This window comes from Ambystoma mexicanum, chromosome 1q (assembly GCF_040938575.1).
Source record: "Ambystoma mexicanum isolate Mex_15411 chromosome 1q, UKY_AmexF1_1, whole genome shotgun sequence".
Lineage (NCBI taxonomy): Eukaryota > Metazoa > Chordata > Amphibia > Caudata > Ambystomatidae > Ambystoma > Ambystoma mexicanum.
Genome location: NC_090922.1, coordinates 176,962,289 through 176,987,424, shown reverse-complemented (window position 1 = coordinate 176,987,424; position 25,136 = coordinate 176,962,289). Strand labels below are relative to the sequence as shown.

At 49.9% G+C, this 25,136-nt stretch overlaps 1 protein-coding gene across 13 annotated transcripts in view; it reads right to left on the bottom strand.

Moving 5' to 3' along the window:
• Positions 1-11,629: 11,629 nt before the first annotated feature.
• The window catches only part of LOC138526227 (T-cell-interacting, activating receptor on myeloid cells protein 1-like), a 733,986-nt gene continuing 720,479 nt past the window's right edge, over positions 11,630-25,136 (bottom strand). For all 13 annotated transcript variants that reach the window (XM_069636718.1, XM_069636712.1, XM_069636798.1 and 10 more), the window contains one exon: positions 11,630-15,783. In XM_069636718.1, the coding sequence (XP_069492819.1) occupies positions 15,646-15,783 (138 nt within the window). In that variant the 3' untranslated portion in view covers positions 11,630-15,645. The remainder of the gene's footprint in view (positions 15,784-25,136) is intronic.

Genomic DNA, 25,136 nt, shown 5'->3' with positions numbered 1-25,136 from the left:
TGGTGGCTGGGGGGTGGGGGTGGTGGTAGACATGAGTGGGGGCCAGGTGGAGGCTGCCCCTGCACTGCTGGGGGGTCGGGGTGATGGTAGACATGAGTGGGGGCCTGGTGGAGGATGCCCCTGGATGCTGGGGGGTGGGGTGGTGGTAGACATGAGTGGGGGCCTGGTGGAGGCTGCCCCTGGTGGCTGGGGGGTGGGGGTGGTGGTAGACATGAGTGGGGGCCAGGTGGAGACTGCCCCTGCACTGCTGGGGGGTGGGGGTGATGGTAGACATGAGTGGGGGACTGGTGGATGGTGCCCCTGGATGCTGGGGGTTGGGGGTGGTGGGAGACATGAGTGGGGGCCTGGTGGACGGTGCCCCTGGTGGCTGGGGGGTGGGGGTGGTGGTAGACATGAGTGGGGGCCTGGTGGAGGCTGCCCCTGGTGGCTGGGGGGTGGGGGTGGTGGTAGACATGAGTGGGGGCCAGGTGGAGGCTGCCCCTGCACTGCTGGGGGGTGGGGGTGATGGTAGACATGAGTGGGGGCCTGGTGGAGGATGCCCCTGGATGCTGGGGGGTGGGGTGGTGGTAGACATGAGTGGGGGCCTGGTGGAGGCTGCCCCTGGTGGCTGGGGGGTGGGGGTGGTGGTAGACATGAGTGGGGGCCAGGTGGAGGCTGCCCCTGCACTGCTGGGGAGTGGGGGTGATGGTAGACATGAGTGGGGGCCTGGTGGAGGATGCCCCTGGATGCTGGGGGTGGGGGTGGTGGTAGACATGAGTGGGGGCCTGGTGGAGGGTGCCCCTGGTGGCTGGGGGTGGTGGTAGACATGAGTGGGGGCATGGTGGAGGCTGCCCCTGCACTGCTGGGGGGTGGGGATGATGGAAGACATGAGTGGGGGCCTGGTGGAGGGTGCCCCTGGATGCTGGGGGGTGGGGTGGTGGGAGACATGAGTGGGGGCCTGGTGGAGGCTGCCCCTGCACTGCTGGGGCGTGGGGGTGATGGTAGACATGAGTGGGGGCCTGGTGGAGGGTGCCCCTGGTGGCTGGGGGTGGGGGTGGTGGTAGACATGAGAGGGGGCCTGGTGGAGGCTGCCCCTGCACTGCTGGGGGGTGGGGGTGGTGGGAGACATGAGTGGGGGCCTGGTGGAGGGTGCCCCTGGTGGCTGGGGGGTGGGGGTGGTGGTAGACATGAGAGGGGGCCTGGTGGAGGCTGCCCCTGCACTGCTGGGGGGTGGGGGTGATGGTAGACATGAGTGGGGGCCTGTTGGAGGGTGCCCCTGGATGCTGGGGGGTGGGGGTGGTGGTAGACATGAGTGGGGGCCTGGTGGAGGGTGCCCCTGGATGCTGAGGGGTGGGGGTGGTGGTAGACATGAGTGGGGGCCTGGTGGAGGCTGCCCCTGGATGCTGGGGGTGGGGGTGGTGGGAGACATGAGTGGGGGCCTGGTGGAGGCTGCCCCTGGATGCTGGGGGGTGGGGGTGGTGGTAGACATGAGTGGGGGCCTGGTGAAGGGTGCCCCTGGTGGCTGGGGGGTGGGGGTGGTGGTAGACATGAGTGGGGGGCTGGTGGAGGCTGCCCCTGCACTGCTCGGAGGTGGGGGTGGTGGTAGACATGAGTGGGGGCCTGGTGGAGGGTGCCCCTGGATGCTGAGGGGTGGGGGTGGTGGTAGACATGAGTGGGGGCCTGGTGGAGGCTGCCCCTGGATGCTGGGTGGTGGGGGTGGTGGGAGACATGAATGGGGGCCTGGTGGAGGCTGCCCCTGCACTGCTGGGGGGTGGGAGTGATGGTAGACATGAGTGGGGGCCTGGTGGAGGCTGCCCCTGCACTGCTGGGGGGTGGGGGTGGTGGTAGACATGAGTGGGGGCCTGGTGGAGGCTGCCCCTGGTGGCTGGGGGTGGGGGTGGTGGTAGACATGAGTGGGGGCCTGGTGGAGGCTGCCCCTGCACTGTTGGGGGGGTGGGGGTGATGGCAGACATGAGTGGGGGCCTGGTGGAGGGTGCCCCTGGATGCTGGGGAGTGGGGGTGGTGGTAGACATGAGTGGGGGCCTGGTGAAGGGTGCCCCTGGTGGCTGGGGGGTGGGGGTGGTGGTAGACATGAGTGGGGGGCTGGTGGAGGCTGCCCCTGCACTGCTCGGAGGTGGGGGTGATGGTAGACATGAGTGGGGGCCTGGTGGAGGGTGCCCCTGGATACTGGGGGGTGGGGGTGGTGGTAGACATGAGTGGGGGCCTGGTGGAGGGTGCCCCTGGATGCTGGGGGGTGGGGGTGGTGGGAGACATGAGTGGGGGCCTGGTGGAGGCTGCCCCTGGATGCTGGGGGTGGGGGTGGTGGGAGACATGAGTGGGGGCCTGGTGGAGGCTGCCCCTGGATGCTGGGGGGTGGGGGTGGTGGGAGACATGAGTGGGGGCCTGGTGGAGGGTGCCCCTGGATGCTGGGGGTGGGGGTGGTGGTAGACATGAGTGGGGGCCTGGCGGAGACTGCCCCTGGATGCTGGGGGGTGGGGGTGGTGGTAGACATGAGTGGGGGCCTGGTGGAGGCTGCCCCTGCACTGCTGGGGGGTGGGGGTGCAGGGGGACATGTGTGGGGGCCTGGTGGAGGCTGCCCCTGGATGCTGGGGGGTGGGGGAGGTGGTAGACATGAGTGGAGGCCTGGTGGAGGCTGCCCCTGCACTGCTGGGGGGTGGGGGTGGTGGTAGACATGAGTGGAGGCCTGGTGGAGGCTGCCCCTGCACTGCTGGGGGGTGGGGGTGGTGGGAGACATGTGTGGGGGCCTGGTGGAGGGTGCCCCTGGATGCTGGGGGGTGGGGGTGGTGGGAGACATGAGTGGGGGCCTGGTGGAGGCTGCCCCTGGATGCTGGGGGGGTGGGGGTGCAGGGAGACATGAGTTGGACATGAGTGGGGGCCTGGTGGAGGGTGCCCCTGCACTGCTGGGGGGTGGGGGTTATGGTAGACATGAGTGGGGGCCTGGTTGAGGGTGCCCCTGGATGCTGGGGGGTGGGGGTGGTGGTGGTGGTAGACATGAGTGGGGGGCTGGTGGAGGCTGCCCCTGCACTGCTGGGGGGTGGGGGTGGTGGTAGACCTGAGTGGGGGCCTGGTGGAGGGTGCCCCTGGATGCTGGGGGGTGGGGGTGGTGGTAGACATGAGTTGGGGCCTGGTGGAGGCTGCCCCTGCACTGCTGGGGTCGGGGGGGTGGTAGACATGAGTGGGGGACTGGTGGAGGGTGCCCCTGGATGCTGGGGGTTGGGGGTGGTGGGAGACATGAGTGGGGGCCTGGTGGAGGGTGCCCCTGGTGGCTGGGGGGTGGGGGTGGTGGTAGACATGAGTGGGGGCCTGGTGGAGGCTTCCCCTGCACTGCTGGGGGGTGGGGGTGATGGTAGACATGAGTGGGGGCCTGGTGGAGTGTGCCCCTGGATGCTGGGTGGTGGAGGTGGTGGTAGACATGAGTGGGGGCCTGGTGGAGGCTGCCCCTGCACTGCTGGGGGGTGCAGGGGGACATGAGTGGGAGCCTGGTGGAGGGTGCCCCTGGATACTGGGGGGTGGGGTGGTGGTAGACATGAGTGGGGGCCTGGTGGAGGGTGCCCCTGGATGCTGGGGGGTGGGGGTGGTGGGAGACATGAGTGGGGGCCTGGTGGAGGCTGCCCCTGGATGCTGGGGGGGTGGGGGTGCAGGGAGACATGAGTTGGACATGAGTGGGGGCCTGGTGGAGGCTGCCCCTGCACTGCTGGGGGGTGGGGGTGATGGTAGACATGAGTGGGGGCCTGGTGGAGGATGCCCCTGGATGCTGGGGGTGGGGGTGGTGGTAGACATGAGTGGGGGCCTGGTGGAGGGTGCCCCTGGTGGCTGGGGGTGGTGGTAGACATGAGTGAGGGCATGGTGGAGGCTGCCCCTGCACTGCTGGGGGGTGGGGATGATGGAAGACATGACTGGGGGCCTGGTGGAGGGTGCCCCTGGATGCTGGGGGTGGGGGTGGTGGTAGACATGAGTGGGGGCCTGGTGGAGGGTGCCCCTGGATGCTGGGGGGTGGGGTGGTGGGAGACATGAGTGGGGGCCTGGTGGAGGCTGCCCCTGCACTGCTGGGGGGTGGGGGTGATAGTAGACATGAGTGGGGGCCTGGTGGAGGGTGCCCCTGGTGGCTGGGGGGTGGGGGTGGTGGTAGACATGAGAGGGGGCCTGGTGGAGGCTGCCCCTGCACTGCTGGGGGGTGGGGGTGGTGGGAGACATGAGTGGGGGCCTGGTGGAGGGTGCCCCTGGTGGCTGGGGGGTGGGGGTGGTGGTAGACATGAGAGGGGGCCTGGTGGAGGCTGCCCCTGCACTGCTGGGGGGTGGGGGTGATGGTAGACATGAGTGGGGGCCTGGTGGAGGGTGCCCCTGGATGCTGGGGGGGGGTGGTGGTAGACATGAGTGGGGGCCTGGTGGAGGGTGCCCCTGGATGCTGGGGGGTGGGGGTGGTGGTAGACATGAGTGGGGGCCTGGTGGAGGCTGCCCCTGGATGCTGGGTGGTGGGGTGGTGGGAGACATGAGTGGGGGCCTGGTGGAGGCTGCCCCTGCACTGCTGGGGGGTGGGAGTGATGGTAGACATGAGTGGGGGCTTGGTGGAGGGTGCCCCTGGATGCTGGGGGGTGGGGGTGCAGGGTGACATGAGTGGGGGCCTGGTGGAGGCTGCCCCTGCACTGCTGGGGGGTGGGGGTGGTGGGAGACATGAGTGGGGGCCTGGTGGAGGGTGCCCCTGGATGCTGGGGGGTGGGGGTGGTGGGAGACATGAGTGGGGGCCTGGTGGAGGCTGCCCCTGTACTGCTGGGAGGTGGGGGGGTGGTAGACATGAGTGGGGGCCTGGTGGAGGGTGCCCCTGGATGCTGGGGGGTGGGGGTGGTGGGAGACATGAGTGGGGGCCTGGTGGAGGGTGCCCCTGGTGGCTGGGGGTGGTGGTAGACATGAGTGGGGGCCTGGTGGATGCTGCCCCTGCACTGCTGGGGGGTGGGGGTGATGGTAGACATGAGTGGGGGCCTGGTGGAGGGTGCCTCTGGATGCTGGGGGGTGGGGGTGGTGGTAGACATGAGTGGGGGCCTAGTGGAGGGTGCCCCTGGTGGCTGGTGGTGCAGAGGGACATGCGTTGGTGGGCAGTAGTGCAAGGCGACATGTGGGTTGGCTGGGGGGCATGGCCATGGTGGATGGGGTGCCTGCGGGACATGTGCAGGGTAGGCCCCTGTGGTGTGGGCCACCTGCAGGGACCGTGGAGGGTGTAGAGGGAACACCTGGGAGGACCCACACGTGCAATTCACGTGTGGTGCTCCCCGCGCACCCCTGGAATACACATACCCTGATGGAATTGCGTGTGATACTTCCTGCGCACCCCTGAAATACACGTACCCTGCTGCTTTTGCGTGTGATACTTCCCGCGCACCCCGGGAATACACGTGCCCGGATCGAATCGCGTGTGTTACTTCCCACGCACCCCTGATGTACACGTACCCAGGACAATCGCGTGTGGAACTTCCCGCGAACCACTGAAATACACGTTCCCCGCTTGCCGTTTGCTGTTTGGCAGCCCTGTAAACTGGTCCAGGGTTTGCACAGCCCTTTGCGATGATTTGGGGATTTTGAAGGCTTTTCCTTGGGCGAGGGCGTTCTTGGGGGCGTAACCGGCGCTGCTGCAAGGTCGCTGTGCCACTCTGCGCCACGGCTGATTTCGGAGGCTAAAATCCATGAATATGCTGTGCGATGAAAAGGATTTTTTCGCACGTGGCTGGCGCAGTGTATCGCACGGGGACACTGTGCGCCAGCCGCGTGTGCCATTTTTGTGCGAATTTCTATGAATTACCCTGTTAGTTGGTAGCTGTGGCTAAGCAGTCAGACTTATCTCAAGAGGGAGATGAGCAGTATTCAGGGTTTACACATTAGGACAACATTACTATGGAACAAGGAAACACTGACCAAAGCTTTGTATCAAAAAGAATATATATATTTATTTTACACACTCTGATGTTCACACACAAATCACTATTATAAAAGCACGTTAAATCAGTCAAGAAAAGTATGCACAGCTCCCTATTTAAATTGTAGACAAGTTTGAGCAAGAGTGAAAACTGAGCAAAACGGCACAGTGAAAACTAAGCAGAAATGGCACTCTATCAATTTCTCAAAAGGGAGGAAAAGGACAAGTTATACAGGAATATACTCTTTAACACACCAGCAACACTTCCCAAGAAGATTGTGAACAGGTTAGGCAAGGCAGTACTTTAGCATGCGCAATACTGAGGTGAAAACCAAGCAAAATGGCACATCACAAGTTTAAACAGAGGGAAGGAAAAGGTGGTTATAAGAGTTAGATGTACCAACACATTTCTAGATGAGAAGCAATCTAGAGAAGGCAGATGTAACAGATTTAGCCAGAGTCAATAGGTCTGTGCCAGAGTCAGTGGTACAGGGCAAAGTGCCCAGGAGCAAAATGTTCTAGTCACTGCAGTCAAGTCTTTGTTTAACGATTCAAAAAGGCGTTTGCAGAAGGTGAAAGACAATGCTAGATGATAGGGGCGGCCAACCCAGTAGGCAAGGAAAGGATTTAAACACCTTTAGCAGTACCCAACGAAAAGGGAGGCCTGGCGGAACAATGTACCTTAAAAGTGGAAGAGGCTCCTGCGGTGGTGGTAGCTCCTGGCAGTTCCTGCAGTTCGGGAGATCCAGCCGAGGAAGAGAGGCTCTCGTTGTGGAGGAAGGTTCAAGTTACTGCACTGCCCAGGGATGAAACCAGCCGCGGTGCTGCCCAACGAATAAAAGGCACACTCCTTTAAATCGCGGTCGTGGTGGACGGGTGCCTGGATATCCGTTCTCCTAGTGCTCGGCACTGGTGATTCGACCAAGGCAGGTCCTGGAAGGTGATTGGCGAACTGGTTGGCCCCACCAGCTCAAGGGAAGAAGACTCTTGCAGGTGAAGATCTTCTCGAGTCGTTGGAGAAAAGTAGTGAGGATCTGCAGTAGGGCTTCACCGCTGGTTCAGTCGTTGCAGATGTCTTTGGCTTCTCTCCTCTTCGGCTTCTTAGTTCCAGTGGCGACGTCTTGTCCTCCAGTCCTCAGTACCCTGTTTTTATGCAGCAAGACCCCAATTCATACAGCCTAGCTGTCACTCACACAGTGGGGTGGCACTCCTGGCGGGAGAAACCCCAGCTATCAGGGCCTAGTGCGACTTGGGTTGCGTAGGCAACCCTGTCCAGGGTGCCTATTCCCCCTCTCACACATCCTGTCTACCCCAGACTCAGTGGCGCCGAGAGGAGGGTTTCTGTGCAGAAGCCCACCAAAAGGACCAAAAGGACGAATAAAGGATCCCCGACCTGGGTTAGGACTATAGAGAAAGACACGAGAAAGAATTATAATCAAAGTTCTGGCAATAAAAACCTACCGGAGTAAAGTTAATATTAAAATAACCCAGCGGTATGTTAGAGGCTGTCAGTAAAAGTGGTAGCCTCGAACAACGGGAAAATCACATAGGGAAATATTTGCGGTCGAATATTTACGGTTGTAACCACTGCCACCAGCCAGAAACTTTTGAGACAGGGACTGTACGGTACCCCCTCCAAAATGAACACTAGCGAAACACTATTAACCCTTCCTAGTACCTCCATAGTAAGATGGGTTGTACTGGTTTTGTTCATAACTATTGACTAGTAAAGTCAATGGCAACTTTACATGCCCTGGGAGACAGTAGTCAGTCCCAAGGTATGGAGTCTATGTTTGGGGGTCGCTACGACACCCCTGTGGTACGGCACAGAGGGTGCTGTGTACCACACATGTAAAAAGATGATTCCTACGAGGGTGAGAAAAACCCCATAGCCCATAAGCCTAAAATACACACTAGCAATCTGTCTAAGAGTGGGAAAAAAGGGTCACACTCTTATCAGGAGAAAAAAATAAACCCTTCAAATCCAGCAAAGCTGCTGGGGGACTCTATAGGTAAGGGAAATCAGCCTTAGAAGAGAATTCTCCTAACACGCACCAACTCAGTGCCTCCCACTGAGGGAAAGGACATTAAAAAAAGACTGCGAAGCGTGTCCGCTGCGTGCCAACTGAGGAAGCCAGCAACCTTCCTGCTGCGAGGAGCGGCAATACAAGGAAAGGAACAGTGACGTTTGAAATGCTGTAATAGCAACAGCAGTACTAAAACACGCAGGGTGCCCCCACACGCATATGCGTGTTAAAAGGAAACAAACAATCATTAAAATAGCAGGTCGTACCTGCCGGTATGCAACGTAGGAAGTCTGGTAGTGTTTAAAATCACCCCCACCCTCAAGTGGGTCAGTAACCGCTCTCCTTAACACAAACACCTCAACTTCTACCCTCTTAACTTGATAGTCCACCCCTGACTGCCTGTGCTCCCATATCCTTCATCTGCAGAGTGGCGGTAGCAGCGAGCCCATCTGTGGGACCTCCTATCCGATCCTACAGCAACTCTTGAACTGCACCAGCCCACCAGTGAGATGTGGGTTGAAAATAACATCTTACCCCAGGGCTATTGAGAGAGGTTTACCAGTAGCATTAAGCTGTTTCCGGGAGCCCCTGAACTTCTTAAATATGCCTCCATGTAGCTCCCTTTGGTGAAGTCTTCACAGAGCGGCATGACAGTCATTCTTTTGCACTGACGCCACGCCTACTCTTCTCTGCACGCATCCACATGCCTGACCGCATGGCTTGCCTTTGGAACGGAGCCTGGCCAGCCCTACTAAGCCTTTCTCGGCCAAATGCACTCACGCATCCTCATCGTGCCCTGGATCCTGCAACACTCTGGACTTTGGTCCCACTCACAGCTCACTGAAACTATAACAATGGGAAAAATTGGCGCTATACACATGACAAGTACAATACAATTCCTATTGACAAATCAGCAGCAAGATACCTTTTTTTATGGATGCTACTTTCTCGCAATCGGCTAATCATACATTCCCCATGTTACAGGGCATCGTTTGAGTCTAAATTGCTAAAGACACATTTGGATCAGTCTAGGGTTTTATATCTTCGAGGCTGACTGCGCTTGGGTGCAGATGGAAGGCATGACAAGTCTGCTATCCTCATGGCCAAGCTCCTCAAAAATGGCATTTTAGAGCGAGAGGGTTCAATTGATTGATCAATGAAATACTTGGGCATCGTTGAGAGTTTGCTGGCACTAGCAGTTCTAAAACTGCCAAACTCTATCACTGTCACTGCTGTGGTAATGGTAAATCGCTGCCTGATTATGGATATGTGTTACTCCCCATTCTGACATCTCCAAGGGCTTCATTTGACAGCAGTGATGTTATTTCCAGAGGTAATGCTGCCAGCACCATTGCTTTCACTTTTTGCAGAGGCTATATCTCCACTCATGAGCAAGAGGGGTCTGTGGCTACGGGCTTGAAACCTCATAATTGGGCGCAGTGTTAAAACAGGCGTTAACAGTATTAAGGTCTGTTTTACCACTACCACTGCCCTTGTAATGAGGACGGTAATTATTGCTTCATGTAATAGCTACACCACACTCCGCAAAGTGAATTATCCAAAACTTGTGGCAGATAACTGAGCTCACCCTGGCAGGTGGGCTAACCTCTTGGTTAGGAACAATACCATATACTGTTCCATGTGTTAAAATCGCTGCAAAAATGGCTGCTTATACAAAAAATCGTGGCAAAAAGGCTGTGGTTTTGCCGCCACAATCTGTGTAAAAGGATGCGGGGGAAACCCCCGCAACCGCCGCTCCCCTTAAATGGTATAATGGGGTACACCTTTACCGGGTCAAACCACAGCATTTTTCGTAAAGGCGACATTTTTGCTTCGATTTTATTACTGCATACCACCATATACGTTTCCTTATAAGAACCTTTGCGCTTTTCATGCTCTTCCAATCTTCATAACAAATATCCACCTTAAGAAAAGTATAAAGGAAACACCATTTCATCTAGAGCTTGAGGCACACTTATATGCTGGTTATACTGGCCCAGGTCAGAGTTATTAAACAGTGGTAGGATATGCTGTGCTATAAATGATATGAAGTTGGCGAGCACAGAAATGATATTACGCTTTGTGGAATGACCACTGAAACCCCATAGGAAAAAATGCAACTTTGTGGGTAGGGGGTCAAGTATCGAGAAAAAAGTATGTGGCGACTTCGACAGGCCTCTGCTGTGTTTGCTGATCTGTAGAAATAATTCCTCCACAGTCGATTCATTGATTCGCAGGTTCACTCTTAAGAAATAGGGCGAAGAGCCGGAGTCTAAGTAAGCTCACCCTTATCTAATTCATACATTCACACACTCATTTCAACAGTATATAAGCAATCTTTATTTTGGCCGACACGTTTCAGGAACATGTTGTTAAACCTCTAAGACCGGCATAATGACACAAGAAAGACATTTACCAGTAAATACATGAGATTTCAACATCTAAGGCACCCGGAAGGCAAGACTATCTGTTTATTCTCCGGTGCCCACAGGAATAGCTACACTCAGGATTTAGGGCGACAAATCAGGAAGACCATCTGGGGCACCTGAGGCGAGAGCGACTTGCCCTTCATGAAGCGCTAAGTTACATTGATCGTTCTATCAAGTCTACTTGACTCCAATCAGCGAAAGCATACTCACCCCGTGGAAACCGAATTTCCCCTGGCAGAGTAGGGGGTGAATAGCTCCATATTTGGTTACGATGACCTCAAAACAATTCCTATATGGACCGTAATAGAGAGCTACATTAGGGTGATTTAATGCGCTAATGGTCGCTTGAAGCTCTTCTTTGGATGAATGAGTGTTAGACATGCTAGCCGTTGAGTGTGCTTCATTTAGAGTAGTCCGATCTAACCCGATGATGGCACAATAACACCAACCTGAATAAAGTCAACCTAAGAATATATATTGGACAGAGGGGGAAAAGGATAAAGGTTTTGTTCCAACAAAAAAGTAAGGGCCCAGAAGGGGGATGAAGGGATTAGGGTATCAAAATCTGGGGGAGATTCCCCTTAAAGGGAGAAGAGTTCAAAAACAAAAGAATTGGGCAAAAACGGAAATATTTGGATGACAATATTGACAAAGACATTTTTGTAACTGCCCGTTCAGTCTGTAACTGGCCGCTGATAATAAGGATCTAACTTGCCGTGAAAGATGGCAAAGATTGTTCATGCGGCATAGCAGTGGGCGTAGGTGTTCCCAATTATGGAGAATTCTTGTAGCAAATCCTCAGAGTAACGATGCCAGCTTCTACTACATGAACACGTGCACCGGCTAGTGTACTAGTAGCGAGATATATCTTTTCTGGGGGACCTTAGGTAGGTGTAGGAAAGGGGTGGGGAAAGTTATTTGTTGACAGTTGCTATGTGATATACAGACACATGATTTTATGTTGACTAAATAACAGATACCTTGTTAAAATATGCGCTATACTTCTTCCAGTGCTTAAAATAACCAAACAAAAATACTGATTTGCTGCCTTCTCTATTCAAAAGTTGATTGTGATATTTTATTCTGCTTAGACCATTTTTAGTATTTGTTTGCTTGTAGATTTTACATTTGTGGGGTTTTGTTGTATGGACATCCGGGTTCCAGGAGACCTTCGAATCAGATCTCATCCTTGCTCATAAGTTATATCCCTATAATAGAGGGTCCAGTGTGATCCTCCAACCAACATTCATACAGACGCCTACTCTTGATTCCATAGTAGAATCTGCAGTTTATTTTTTACAAACATACCAAGTTATAACAAATATGTCTATAGTCAAAAGCGTGTACAAAAATAACTTTAGCAAATCAACAGTGATCAATGTACAAAAATAATGTTTGCAAATTAACAGTGATCCTACTCAGAACTAGCAAGTTTTACAATTTCTTAGATGGAAGCAAAGTTTAAAAGTTCCATGTGTGTATTTATCGTTTAGTAGGCTATCATAGAAGAGAGATAGCGAGAAAGAGAGAGAGAGAGAGAAAGAGAGAGACAGAAAGAGAGAGAGAGGAAGAGAATGAGAGGGAGAGAGAGAGAAATAGACAAAGAGAGAGAGAGAGAGAGAGAGAGATAGAGAGAGAGGGAGCGAGAGAGGTGGACTGAGCAAGCACGCATGACAGTCTCGATATTCATCTTGAGTGTATATCAGAAGGTTCAGCCAAGGCATCCTGACATGGCTAGCAACTTGAAGCAGCTTGAAGTGGCTTGATTCGGGTGTGAATGACTTTGAACCAGATGTTTCAAGTAGCATATCGGACGGGTTTGACAGCTGTAGAGGGCTCATAGCGCAAAGGTTGGTCATGTGTGAAAAGCATCGTGAAGGAGGAAGCATGTTGGGCACATCCCCGAACACAGACTCCCAACTGGATACTTAGTTGTCCTGCTGTCTGGTCATCAGTGCTGGGAAACTACAAACTTCATTTGGAGCAGGGTTGAAAGCCCGAGATGGAAACGTTCGAGGGAGAAAAGACGGAAGATGATTTTTCTGACATAACCTTCAGTCTTTTCTCCCCTGAACATTTCCGACTTGGGCCACTATCCCCACCAACTGCCCCCGCCGCACCCACACCCTGACCCCCACACCCCTAGTTACCTTGCTGCTGACTCGCTGTGTCCCTGCAATGCCGGTTCCCTTTCCCTCCCGTGATCAGGAACCGGCACCCCAGGGTCCTTTCCCTTTTATTTATTTTTTGGGACCGGCTGCGGGGGACACCCCCACAAGCCCCAATCACAATATAGTGAGCAAGAGGCACCCCGCATCCCCCACCGCTGAATGGGGGATTTGGTCTAACTTTTCAGCCGTTCAGTATTTTTCAACAGCCGAAATTCAGCCAAATCTCCCATTCGGTCATTTAATCTCTGTCTTTTTGGCCTATTCCGTTCCTTCACCCTATAGTGGCCGGAAGTCACGGTTTTGATGGGACTGGTAAGGAATTGAGCGCTCTGTCCCCTTCCTGATAGTTTTTGTCATTTAAAAATCCATCCTGATTTGGGGGCGGGGCTCTACATTGGAGGATCTTCTGCAGAAATCAGCATGATTTCAGTAGAGAGGAAATGGGTTGCGATGGCGTTTTACCCATCTAAGAGCACCAAACCTGTTAGCACCAGTCTCATTTTCCATGTTCTCAGAACCAGGCCCTGCCTTGAGATATATACTATGCCAATTAAAAAAAGAAAGATAGGGGGTCATTATGACCCAGGCGGTAAGGGATTGCCGGTACCGGTAAGGGCACCGGTACCGGTAATCCCTTACCGCCCTATTACGAGGTCCCTTTGCGGGTCCTCCCTTAACACCTGGTTTAACCAGGCATTAAGGATGGGACCCGCAAAGGGACTTTGGAGGTCATAACGGTACCGCAATTTGCGGTACCGTTATTACCGCCTTCCCCATTCCAATTGAGCCCTATTGGGGGCGCAAATGGGAACGGGGAAGGGCCCTGGTGAATGGGGAATTACCGCCCCCACCAACCTTGGAATGAGGCGGTAATACCTCAATTCACCAGGGCGGAGTCGGTATGGGTTTGGAGGCAGCCATGGCGCTAATAGCGCCACGTTTACCTCCAAACTCGTAATGACCCCCATAGATGCTCAGTAGGAAGGTTTATGAAAAACGGAGTTATCGGCAACTGAGGTGACGATGATTTTGGCTGCATGATCAAGACAAAAATGTCCAGGATTAGGGGCGGTTGAGGACAGTAGGATCCATCTAATGAAGGCGGTTAACTAATTGTACAAGCTGGACGAACCAGAAAGTTACTTGGTTGGCAAGAACGGGTGGTGTTGTTTAAGTGAGTTTACTATTTTTATTTTTTTATTTTTTTTTATTAGGCTTTTAGTTTGTTACAAACTTTTGCTATTCGTTACATTCCAGTAACAAAGAGAACACTTACATGCTAAAACGAAAAGACTTCACTTCCTTAAATGAGTTCACTATCATTACCTAGTTTGGGTTCATTCAGGTGTCAAATGTTGAGTCTGTTTGGTTTAAACCCTGCTAAATAATGTAAAATAACTCTGGGATCACATAGCGGAATTCTAGGAGTTCATTGGGTTCCACCTGACCGACATGTCCTAAAGCCAGCTCTGTTTCATGTGATTTTGGTACAAGGATGTCATTTTATCAAAATGGCACGGTAGCGGAAGTGACATCACATGACCCTTCACAGCTGATGACATCACAGGAAGTGATGCTATTTGACCCCACCCCTAAATTACATCACAGGAAATGATGGTACAACCTTTCACCCGTTGAAAAAACAGGAAGCTGCATTACAATGCATTGTCGCTCAGTACACTAAGAAAAATATGATTACAATATCACTGTAATACAATATACATTTCATACAACAATAGATCACCATGTGTAGCTTTAATATGGTGATCTATTTTGGTGATGCATATGGGAACATATTACCAAATTACTGTGAATGAAAGCAGGCATCCAACAAACAACCTGGACTGTTGTACATCACTCAGGCTAAAATGTAAACACGCAGAGCATCTCGAAGAGGCCTAGACCACAAAGCGCAGGCATCCAGTGCCTGTCAAGTGTCTGGCCACAGACTGGAACTAGCAACTGACCCACACAAGTCCAACCAGAAAAACAATGGTCTGGAGAATTTTCAAGAGCAGTGCCAGTGGTTATGAATGATTTGAAACTTACCAGTCATCACCTTTCTCTTTTGCCTATTTGGTTAGTAAGCCCCAGTTTTTTTTGTTAGATGGGAGATAGAAAGGGAGGATGTGTTGCAGGTCACAGTAATTGCAGTTTTTTTATATTTTAAAATGTAAACAGTGGCAGCAGCTCTATGTGATCAACCCTGGAAAAGGCTGATTTTATTATTTTCTTTGGTCCTTTATATCTTATTTAATGCTAGCCTCCAAGCACTGGAACAGGAACTGAACCCATGTTGCACTGCATCCTCTTGTTCCCAAAGCAAGTGCGTTGCCCCTGAGTTCCAAATATATATATATTTTTTGCTTGAGGAAGCACCAGATGGTTTATTTCAAAGGCGGAGGGCAACTTCATGTAAATTAATTATCTCACCTTGCGTCTATCTACAGTGTGCGTGGGATGCAGGTCTGGCAGATCTGGCTCAGGTCAAACAGTGCCCAAGCAGGATTTGTAGCAGAAGCTAGAGCACACCCCTCTCATCACAGACTCAGTGGCTCACTGGATGTGCAAAGCAGTCAGCGATAAACACTGATGAGATTTGTGTTCATGCTGTGTTGTCACTGAATACTGTAGGCTGCTCTTACACATTTCCAGCTAGCTAGACCTAGCCCGTACCCTTCCTGTTGCTACATTACTGGGTATGAGCTGCACAGACAGCCCCGCCTCTGAACCCAACCATTCAGGAATTCTTCACGAATGGACTGCCAACCTGTTAGTGATGGCGGCTTCATGGTTTTTCCTGCATCCCTGATATTTCTCCAGCTAACGAGATCTAGATTCCAGGTGAAAAAAGCTATGGCACATTTACCTGCATTTACAGCTGCCTTTTTTCAGGTACAGCACAGATATCTGCTCTTGGCACTGCCTCTTTGTCCAGTGGCCTAGGGGTAGCAAGGACAGGTCTAGTGGTATCAGGGGGGCAGGGGTAGCAGCTGCTACCACTGGCTACCCCCAAATGACGTTGCTGGTTTGGTACTCAATGTCCACTAGTGGCAGTGACCTATCCAGTTCTTTCGAGGATTCCTGGGTGATATCCTGGGCGATCTCCTCTCTCACTGCACATTGACGGATGCGTACACAGTCGCTTCTGCTGGCTCAGAGGATGGGGCCCATTTATGCTTCTTCAGGGCGTCTTTGTTTATCACTGCATAGGTGAGGTATTCTTCTTGGCACGCTCCCTCTGTTGTGATCTGCAAATGCAAAGGATGCAGATTTAATGTCAGTAAGAAGAGTCTTGCATTAGAGAATCCATTGAAATCTGTAAGCGTATGTTTTACTCCATTAACACACTTTATGAAATTCAGTTTATTGCAGCTTTCATTTGCTATTAGGCACATAGTCCCTCCTCTTTTTCCATAAACAATCATGTGGAGTATGCCAAGTTTACAATTCTGGAGTGACTATTGTAGATATAATAATCCCCCTTAAGACTGCTTCCTGTACTGTCAGCTACTCCACTGCACATTACTCCTTAAATACTGCTCATTGCTTGCTGCAGCACATCAGTAAACCTCAACACACCGCAGCTTCCCTTACACAGGCCCAGCACATGCAGGCCTGTGGTTAACCATCTCTCCATCCAGAGTCAGCACAGACAGAACTCTGTGGCAGTCTCCGGGCGTTCTCAGGCCCCTGTAGCTTTTACAAGCCACTTCACCCCCGCATCTACAGGCCCCCTGTGCCAGCTCCCCCCCCCCCCCCCCAAAGCACATCTGCGGTGAGGTTTTAAATGCACAGTACCTGGAAAGGTACCATACATTTGCACCCAAGTACCAACGCAATCACAAGTCAATTTTGCAAGAAACTGTTTTGTAATCGTTATTTTCATTCGGCACTGCATTGACACTCTTGCAAACATTCCGGCTGAGCTATTGTCACATGGAATGCACATGAGCTGCTTGCGTGGGCTTAGGTCTTCATTAACAGGTGATGGTAAGCCCCTTCTGGCCGGTTTGCTAGCGGGCGATTGCAACACGTCTGTAAGGTTGGCCAGGCTCGCCGTCCAACCACAAGCTCTTGTAATCCATGGACGTTCCCAGTGGAGGCTGGTTTTCAGCACGATTACCTTTTTGAAAGAGAAGTGGGGAATAGAAATGTAGAGCAGGCGTCCCTAAGTCTGTTCCTCAAGAGCCAAACCAACGCCATGTTTTCATGACACCTACAAAGTACATTCGGGGTCAGGACTTGAAGACACCCGGTGTAGATGAATGTTCATTTGCTCATATTAAGAGAAAGACCTTTGGCATCCATGAGGTGTTTGCAGGTGCATGTGGGTATGTGCCTTAAAAAGAATGGAGGTGCATGTGGGAAAAAGATTCCTTTAATGAAAACATCTTTTCATACTCTAGAAAACTCATCTTAGTTACCACAGCATTGCACAACGCATAACAGTTTTCAAAGTCAGTGTTTAGACATACTCCTTAATAGATGTCTATTTGGTCACAAATTAGCGTTGCTCTTTCCTTTCGTAGTTGGGAATTGCATGTTACCCTTTCTAGGCCTATTCCGTTCCTCCATTTTATCCTCCAGTCCTCCAATTTAGGGCTCAGCTCTGATGTTCTGATTCAGAGTCAATAACTGGCAACTGTGGTTGCCATAGCAACATATGAACAGAAAGAGGCTTTGAGCCACATGAGGCAGTAAAAGGGCCAGTAAAAACAGTGGTGGTAATACCGCCACCAGCACTCTTACTGCACCGCCAAAACACGGGTTTGCCGGTGGGGGCACTGATTTACTTCCAGCCAAGTGCTGGAGGTAAATCTTGCCCCCACTGACAAAATAAAATGCCAGAATTACCAGCACCGGTAATTCTGGTGCTGGTAATTTAGGCAATGTTCTCCATGGAGTCCTCTCGGACTCCATTGAATGGCGAATTACGTACCTTACTAGCACTCGGAATCTGCTGGTAATTCCGGCAAAGCAAGTGCCCGTAATGGTAAGTCTGTTTGGTGGCATCCCCACTCTCCTAGCAGTAGTGAGTTTTAGGTTTGATTGCGTCCCATTATCGCTGATGCTTTATCAGGTGTGTGTATGCAGTACATGTTAGGGTTTTCACACGCCAAGATACAAAATCATCATCATTGCAAGTGGTAAGAGAAGACTTTCTGCCTAATTTTGAGCTCCTGCCATTCTCCATTGGGACCTCCCACTGGACTTCATTAGGGAAATGGCAGTATTGATCCACATGCTAATATCGTTGTCACCATTACCGCCATTTTTTGTGGCGGTAATACTGGTATTCACAGGAGACAGTTTCTTGCTTTAGGGTTTATAAACCCATACTCAGGCAGATCGATAATAAATGCAGGAACAGCATTACCACCTATTCTTGCCATTAGCGCCCGCCTTGAAAAAACTCATCAAATGTTCTATTTTTTTTTATATTTGCACCCCCCACGTTCTCTTCTTCCCTATATTATTACCCCTACCTCAAACACCTCCCTACCCGTTTTATCCCCTTACCACCTATAATGTCGATGAGTATTTTCAGTTATTTTTTCTAAAAAAATGACTTCGAAAAAAACCTCTGTTGGACAAACAATGCGATACATACCAGCTGTGATCAGCTAAAGCAGCTATGACTTATCTATTTTTTTAACCTATTGAGATCTCTCTCAACTGTCATAAAGTTGAAATTAGATCAAATAAAGAGTGTTTGAATATTTATTTGTGAGTCGGTATCCTCAAGGCTAATTACAGGGTCTCGTCATTAAAAGTTGGATTGAAGTTTCTTTCCACTTTCGCATGATTATGTTTTTTGAGTACCTCTTCAAGTTTGGAAACAAAAGTTAGCACTATGAGATATCATTTGTTGTAGTTATTGTGTTAATCAGTCTTTATGATTCATTTGTTCTTGAAAGTTGCTTATTCTATATGTTCATTGTATTACCTATAGTGCTCACTATGTCTTTAAATTAGCCTTAAACACCAATTCCAATAGAAATTATAAGCTGAAGTAAAGAATTATACATGTGCAACATCATTTTAAAATCAGAATCCCAGTAAAATTGTATTACAGCATTTGGTTACTCAAACTCTTAATTAATTCTGAAAAATGTAAAACATTCAAGAACAGAGGTCTGATTGCAACTTACAATTCTCCTCGATAATGTATACATTTCTAGAAAGCTAACGTCCGTATCAAAACTACCAACTATAATTGACATTGGAGGTTCATAGCTTCACAGCGAATACATGTCTAAGACTTTCAGAAACTGAAATCATCCTTCCCAGCGGACCCTTCTATACGGGCACTCCCGTCTCTACCAGAGGAGGTAATTCCACTCCTCACAGCAGCGGTGCAGTCTTCTTTCTCCTTGGGCATTGTTCCTAGGGCCTTGAAGAATGCCTTGGTCTCCCCGCTACCAAAAGATCCTCAGTTGGACCCAGCTTTGGCCTCCAACTATCAACCAATCTCACTCCTACAATGTGTTATGAAGGTCATGGAGGCTATTGTGACTCCCCAAATCTCACTTTTTTAGAATCTAGTAACTTGCTATACCCTTTCCAATCCGGCTTCCGTCCCATGAGAGGTACAGACAGTTATGATTTCAGTCATGGACCATCTGGCGCATCTTCAAGATTATGGGCGGTCGCAGTGTTGATTTTGCTCGACTTCTCCGTGGCCTTCGATACCATTGACCACAGTATCCCACTGAAGGGCCTGAAGAGGGCAGGAATTTCTGGGGCTCCTCTTGCCTGGTTCACATCTTTCAGAAGGCACAGTATTACTATTTCCTTTCCAATCTTATGCTAGGGACCTGTCATGTGGGGTTCCCTAGGGTTCGTCTTTGTTCCCGTTGCTTTTCAATTTGTGCTTGCGCCCACTGGCTGACTTGATTCAGGAGTTTGGGGTAAGGTTCTATACCTTTGTCGATGAAACACAGCTTCTTTTTCGTCTGGATTCCCCAAAAAGCGACTCGCCATATCAATTGTGGAATTGCTTTACAGCAGTAGGGGACTGGCTGGCCAAAAACTGGCTGAAGTTGAATGGTGTAAAAACTGAGATTATGGTGACAGGTGACATTGAATTACAGGCAACGTGGACTGACGATATCTGGCCAGTGTCGCTGGGTCCACACCCACCCCCTGTTAATTTTGTTAAAAGCTTCGGCATTAAAGGGTAGGCCTCCGACTCTCGGGAGTTACACATTGCATCAGTTTGCAATTCTGGGTTTGTCAAATAAAAAATCTTACGGAAGACTTTGCCTTTTCTCCCAGCTGAGTCTCGCGCTAAGGTGGTAGCAGCTTCGATACTTGGGTCCATTGATTACTGCAATGGCATTTATGTGGGACAACCGGCTTTTTTGATTCTTAGATTACAGCTTCTGCAGAATGCTGCTGCCCAACTGGCCTTAGGAGCGGGTTGGATGTCCTACTCCCTCGACCCTCTCCATCAACTATACTGGCTCCCGGTGTGTAGTCGCATTGAGTTCACCAGCATAGGGCTGAGTATTTCCAGAGCTAGCTCATTCCGTACGCTCCCTCCAGGTGTCTCCGCTCAGAGTCTCTGAAACTCTTCATAGTACCTTGCTTCCGAAGAACTCGGGTGGGAGTCTGCGCTTTTTCAATTCTTGTGCCTGGTATGTGGAACTCGCTTCCAAATCACATGCGCAGCATTAATGACCATCTACTATTCGAGAAAGCCTTAAAAAACGTATTCTAGTTTCTGTATTAGCTGAAGGTATTTTCTGGAGTGGCTCTTTTGCCTCCCACGCTGTCTCTTAGTGCCAAGATGCCTTTGGTCTTAGTTTGGGCTCTATAAATGTTATTACATTACATTGCATTACAATACAATCTTTGTATTTACATAATCTACATATGTGTAATGTCCTAGGCACATTCTCCTTGTCTCAATTATTTCTAGCAGTTCTAATCTATTAAAAAAGCAACATAAAGTCCCTCCTTTTATTTTTATATGGGAACCCAAAGATGTCTTTTTTCATCACCATGTATGCTTGCAAAACACTGAAAAATTCTGCTGTGACTCTCTTAGACTGGAGATAAGTAACATTTCCTTCCCAGTCAAGCAATCCGGCTTTCTTTTTGTCTCCTTTATGATCATATATGGCAGCAATTTCCACTCGATTAGCATTTCAAGCCTCACTTGGCAATCATATGTCTGTTTTTAAAATGTATTTAAGACATTATTCTGGGTCGAGCTAAGTGAATCATTCAACAAGTAGCCAGATTAATTGCCAGTTGCCTGTTTCCGAGAGATGTAAACCTGTGTCTTAATGGAGATGATAATTAAGAGCTAAGGCACAGTTCAGTCCCCATCAATTGATGGGAGGCTCAATGATCCACTAAAGATATTTCTTTCTACACAGCCAAGGCAAGTGTTTTACTATTTCTGTAAAACACGCCAGACCGTATAAAATGGTACAAACCTTGACAGGAGGTAGCATGACAAAAACATGTTCTTTATCGAAATTACACAGGGCTGCCATGTTCTTTCTTGCTCTTTCCCCCTTGATACACTGAACAAATGGCGAAAGCCTATTGGTTGACAGATAACTGCCAAGGTACAGACATGGTTGTCTAATTCTAATTACCTTGCATCGAAGTGGACTGAACAGTTGTGCTTCACCTTTCTTTTTTTGTAATTGGAAAAAAGTTGGACACTGAGTGCAACACCCCAGAAAATACTTTAATGAGTAGGATCAATGCGTTCTAAAGTTGGAGAGGAGTCTAGGTCATTAACTCTAAATCTAACATGCAATGTCTTGACTTTTCATACATTTGCCATATCTTCTGTATCTGAGGAAAGCGTATTAGAAAATTAGTCATTGTTCCAAACTGGTGAGTTCTATATTCCAGTTGTTGGAATAGAGAATGCCCTGAGTTGTACTGATTTTAGTTGAATTTTTGTAAGAAATGGAGGTAAAAAGACAGGCAAAGCCACAACTGTTTTGTGGTGGCAAAATAGATTTCAATAGTTCTGACCTGATTATGATCCTTGAATGTCTTCAATTACAGTCAACCCCAAAATGGGCTGCTCTGTGAGCAGTCGGGCTTCCTGCAGCGATATAACAAGGAACCCAACTTATGTTATGGAAGCCTGGGGTTTCAGTACTACTGCTCATTTCAAAGTCCACACGGTACCGTGAGACTAGACCTCCATCAGACTCCAGAGAAACATTCGTGCTTGAAAACCATGTTATGAGCACAATCTGTCAAAGGCCAACTCCAACAAAGTCATGACTTATGGGAGAAGCTTTTGCACATTTACTTGTTTTTTGGACTTTACTATTTAACAAAAAGCATACAACATACAGAGACACAAAGACAAACTCTTCTTGTCAAGAACAGTAAAGCATGTGAGGAGGGTTGGAAAGGTTCTTGTAGGGGTTTTCGTCCATTTTAAACATTTACCTTCACAGATAGAAATAGGTAAATGCAAAATCATGGGTGCCAAGTTCAGCTGAGACCTGGGGATAGGGAGCTTCTCCATTCTACTAAATAAGTAAGACATGGAAAAGATATTGATAACAAGTATAAATATTTGGACAGAATGCCCCTTTATTGAAAAAAAAGAATACGTTTAACTGTTTTTTATTATATTTAAAACTTTCAATTTTACTGTTAACGTCACGTTCAATGTAAAAAGAGTTATTTTCTTCTTTCCTTCTCTACATTTTTACCGCTCAATTTTTGTACTGGCTATTATTTCCCGGGCATTTTGACATGGACCCAAGCCGTGGTGTATACGAATGTGTGTGTGAATGATGTAGTGAAAAGGGCATGCAGGATTAGGAGCAGGCGGCTGGGAAAGGACTGCTGGGGACATCCCTCCTGTGATGTGTTTAATAACGCTTCTGATGACACCTGCAATTGCTACATATTTTGTGCCCTTTGCTTACAAAGCCAGTCAGAATGTAGCCGGTGACACAGGGATGGCTCCTGACTGGTCTTTCCACAACACATCCAACAACTCGCGTTCTTCAGTCCTGCCCAGATGGCCACTGTCTAATAGTTAAAACTAAGGTCCTCATTAGGACTTTTGTGCTAACATTAAAAACGTATGGTATTTGAAAATAGCTGTTGTGTTCACCACCCACCTGATTATGGGCCTGGCTGTACTACTACATGCCCCGTTGTGTAGGATTACTGCAGGTGATAAATACTACCTAATTATGGGGTGGTTTGGCTGACTGGATGGGAGAGGCAACCCCGGGATGATAGAGGACGCAGTTGCCGCCATGCCAAGAAAACTGCCTATGAAAAGGGACATGGACGACCCAAAACATGTTGGGCCAGTAAAATGAGCTCCAAAGGTGAAGTTCACTCTTAAAATAAACATCAAATAATAAGCCATTGAAGATTGTGACAAGACATGTACTGCAAAATGATGTGTTTTGAGAAGAGACATGATGTGGACTAAGAAAAGAGCACAGCCTCGTTTCAACACCGTGAGGTTAAATACATGACCCACGAGAATCTTCAAACTGGAAAAAATCTTGGACGCAAAGGAGGACTTTGTTCTAAATAGACGAACTGTGTTGTGTATTCTAACGACCATAAGTAAGCTAAGAGCTTTAAAAACTGACCACTTCATCCTGCTAGAACCCTATCATAGACATCGCAGAGCCAAGGCCTACCTCCATATTAAAGCTGGTCCAAACTCTTTCGGCAGAAGTGTACAATGACTTGGAAAAAAAGGGTTTTTGCTTTACTGAAATTGAGGCACCAAAGCAAAGCCACCTGACCACCTCAACCGAGAACATCTCTGCCTCTCGAAAGAATCGCTATACGTCTAGAACTGAAGACTTGTATAAAGATCTGCGATGGGGCAGACACCCCTGTTCGCCAATGAACCAAACAGGGGCATTGTCAATCCATAAATCCAGTGATTTGTTGTACCGCCACCATGCTGAACCTTTGAAAAGACGGCCCAGCCCTAGACGCAGATACATCGCGCCTCCGCTGAGACTCGGAACGCCGTGAGAATGCTAATGCGGTCTCCAGCTCGCCACCATCCACTCCCCCCAAGAAAAGCGTACAAGGCACGTCCACCAAGAAGACCAACTTATAAACCAAAGACAAGTCTGTGAATGTCCAGAAAGGTCTGTGGGCTTGGTTACCAAAAGCCCTGGAACCAAATACAAGGAAATAGCAACAACAGAATATTCCATCAAGTTCCAGGGGTAAAGTCTTGAATGCAACAGCCAAAGTCTGTCAGTCTCCATTGATATTGGGCTCCTGGAATACTAGAGGACACCTCCATCTCACTCGGCCAAGTGAAGCAAACTTAGATGCTTTTGACATCCTCTGCCTGCAGGAGACTAGGTTGAAGGATCGATCAGCCCTGGACGGTTTCACAGTGATCATCTCACCTGCCATCAAAGGATTGTTGGGCCGACCTTCATCTGGACTTCTCCTGGCTGTGATGAAGTGGGGAAAGAAGAACAAGATCAGAGCACAAGCCAGAGCCAATTAGACAACGGTTCACTCAGCCCTGAAGACTGAATGCTATTATGATGTCATCATGACTCCAGAGGGGAGGGTTTATGAAGTAAAAGACATATACAAGCTCCAATGAGAAGTGAAAGAATGCCTTATGAGGTACTTCCCTCTGACTGATGGAATGTTCTCTGTTTTTTTTCTATCTTCGTGTGTGGGGAAAAACAAACAGCCATTGGAGGAGGAAGAGGAGGAAGTTCCCCAGGAAGGCGAGCCCGTATACGAGTGGGCATATTAGCAGAGGAAGTTAGCTGGAAAGTTACGTTGTTGTATATGCTCCTGTTGAGCGCTGAGGTTAAAGAGTTAATCGTGCCAGAGGCCCGAAAGACTTTACACTGTTGAAATAGTTTTGGAACCGGATGAGAGTTCCGAGGTTGGGTCTGTGGATGCTCTGCTACGAACGGAGAGCGAGTGAAACTGTAGGCCAGCGAGGTGAGCAGCTGATAGTCTTGTGTGGCCTTGGCAGACGAGCCGCGGAGGACTCGCTCACTGCATCAGCCCCGCCGTTGTAAGGGAGGAGTCTGCCGGCGACCGGCCGAGACTCCGTGGACAGTAGCTAGAGCGCGGCTGAGGAAGCAAGGGAGAGCCGCAACTGATCTGGCGATCGAGATCGGGGCCTGACACCGACTCGGATGGCAGCTGAAGGTGAATCCGAGCAGAGATACGGAGGTACGTCGGCGAGGCAAGAATAGAAGGTGAGAGTGAAAAGTGAAATATACGCTCAGATAGACAGAAGGGGCGAATGATACTGCTTAGCCAGCATAACGCTTAACAAGTGAACTGATATAAAGGTGATGGAACATAACTGATGCCCCTAAGCTACAAACTAACATTATCCTGAAAGGGCATAAGGGCGAAGAAACCCAATGAGACATTAATATATGTGAAGGGGGAACCTGCCCAATTCCAGTTTCGCTATGCATTAAGACTCATATGCACGCCTGTCTCTGAGAAGGGGATTACGAGCAGGGAAGAGAAGAATCTCTTGACAGGAACCTTTCCCTGCATATAAAGGATAAGGTGTTGCACCAGACTATGGACATTTGAGAAAGGATTAGCAAGCCTGTTTAGAGGTTGGGGC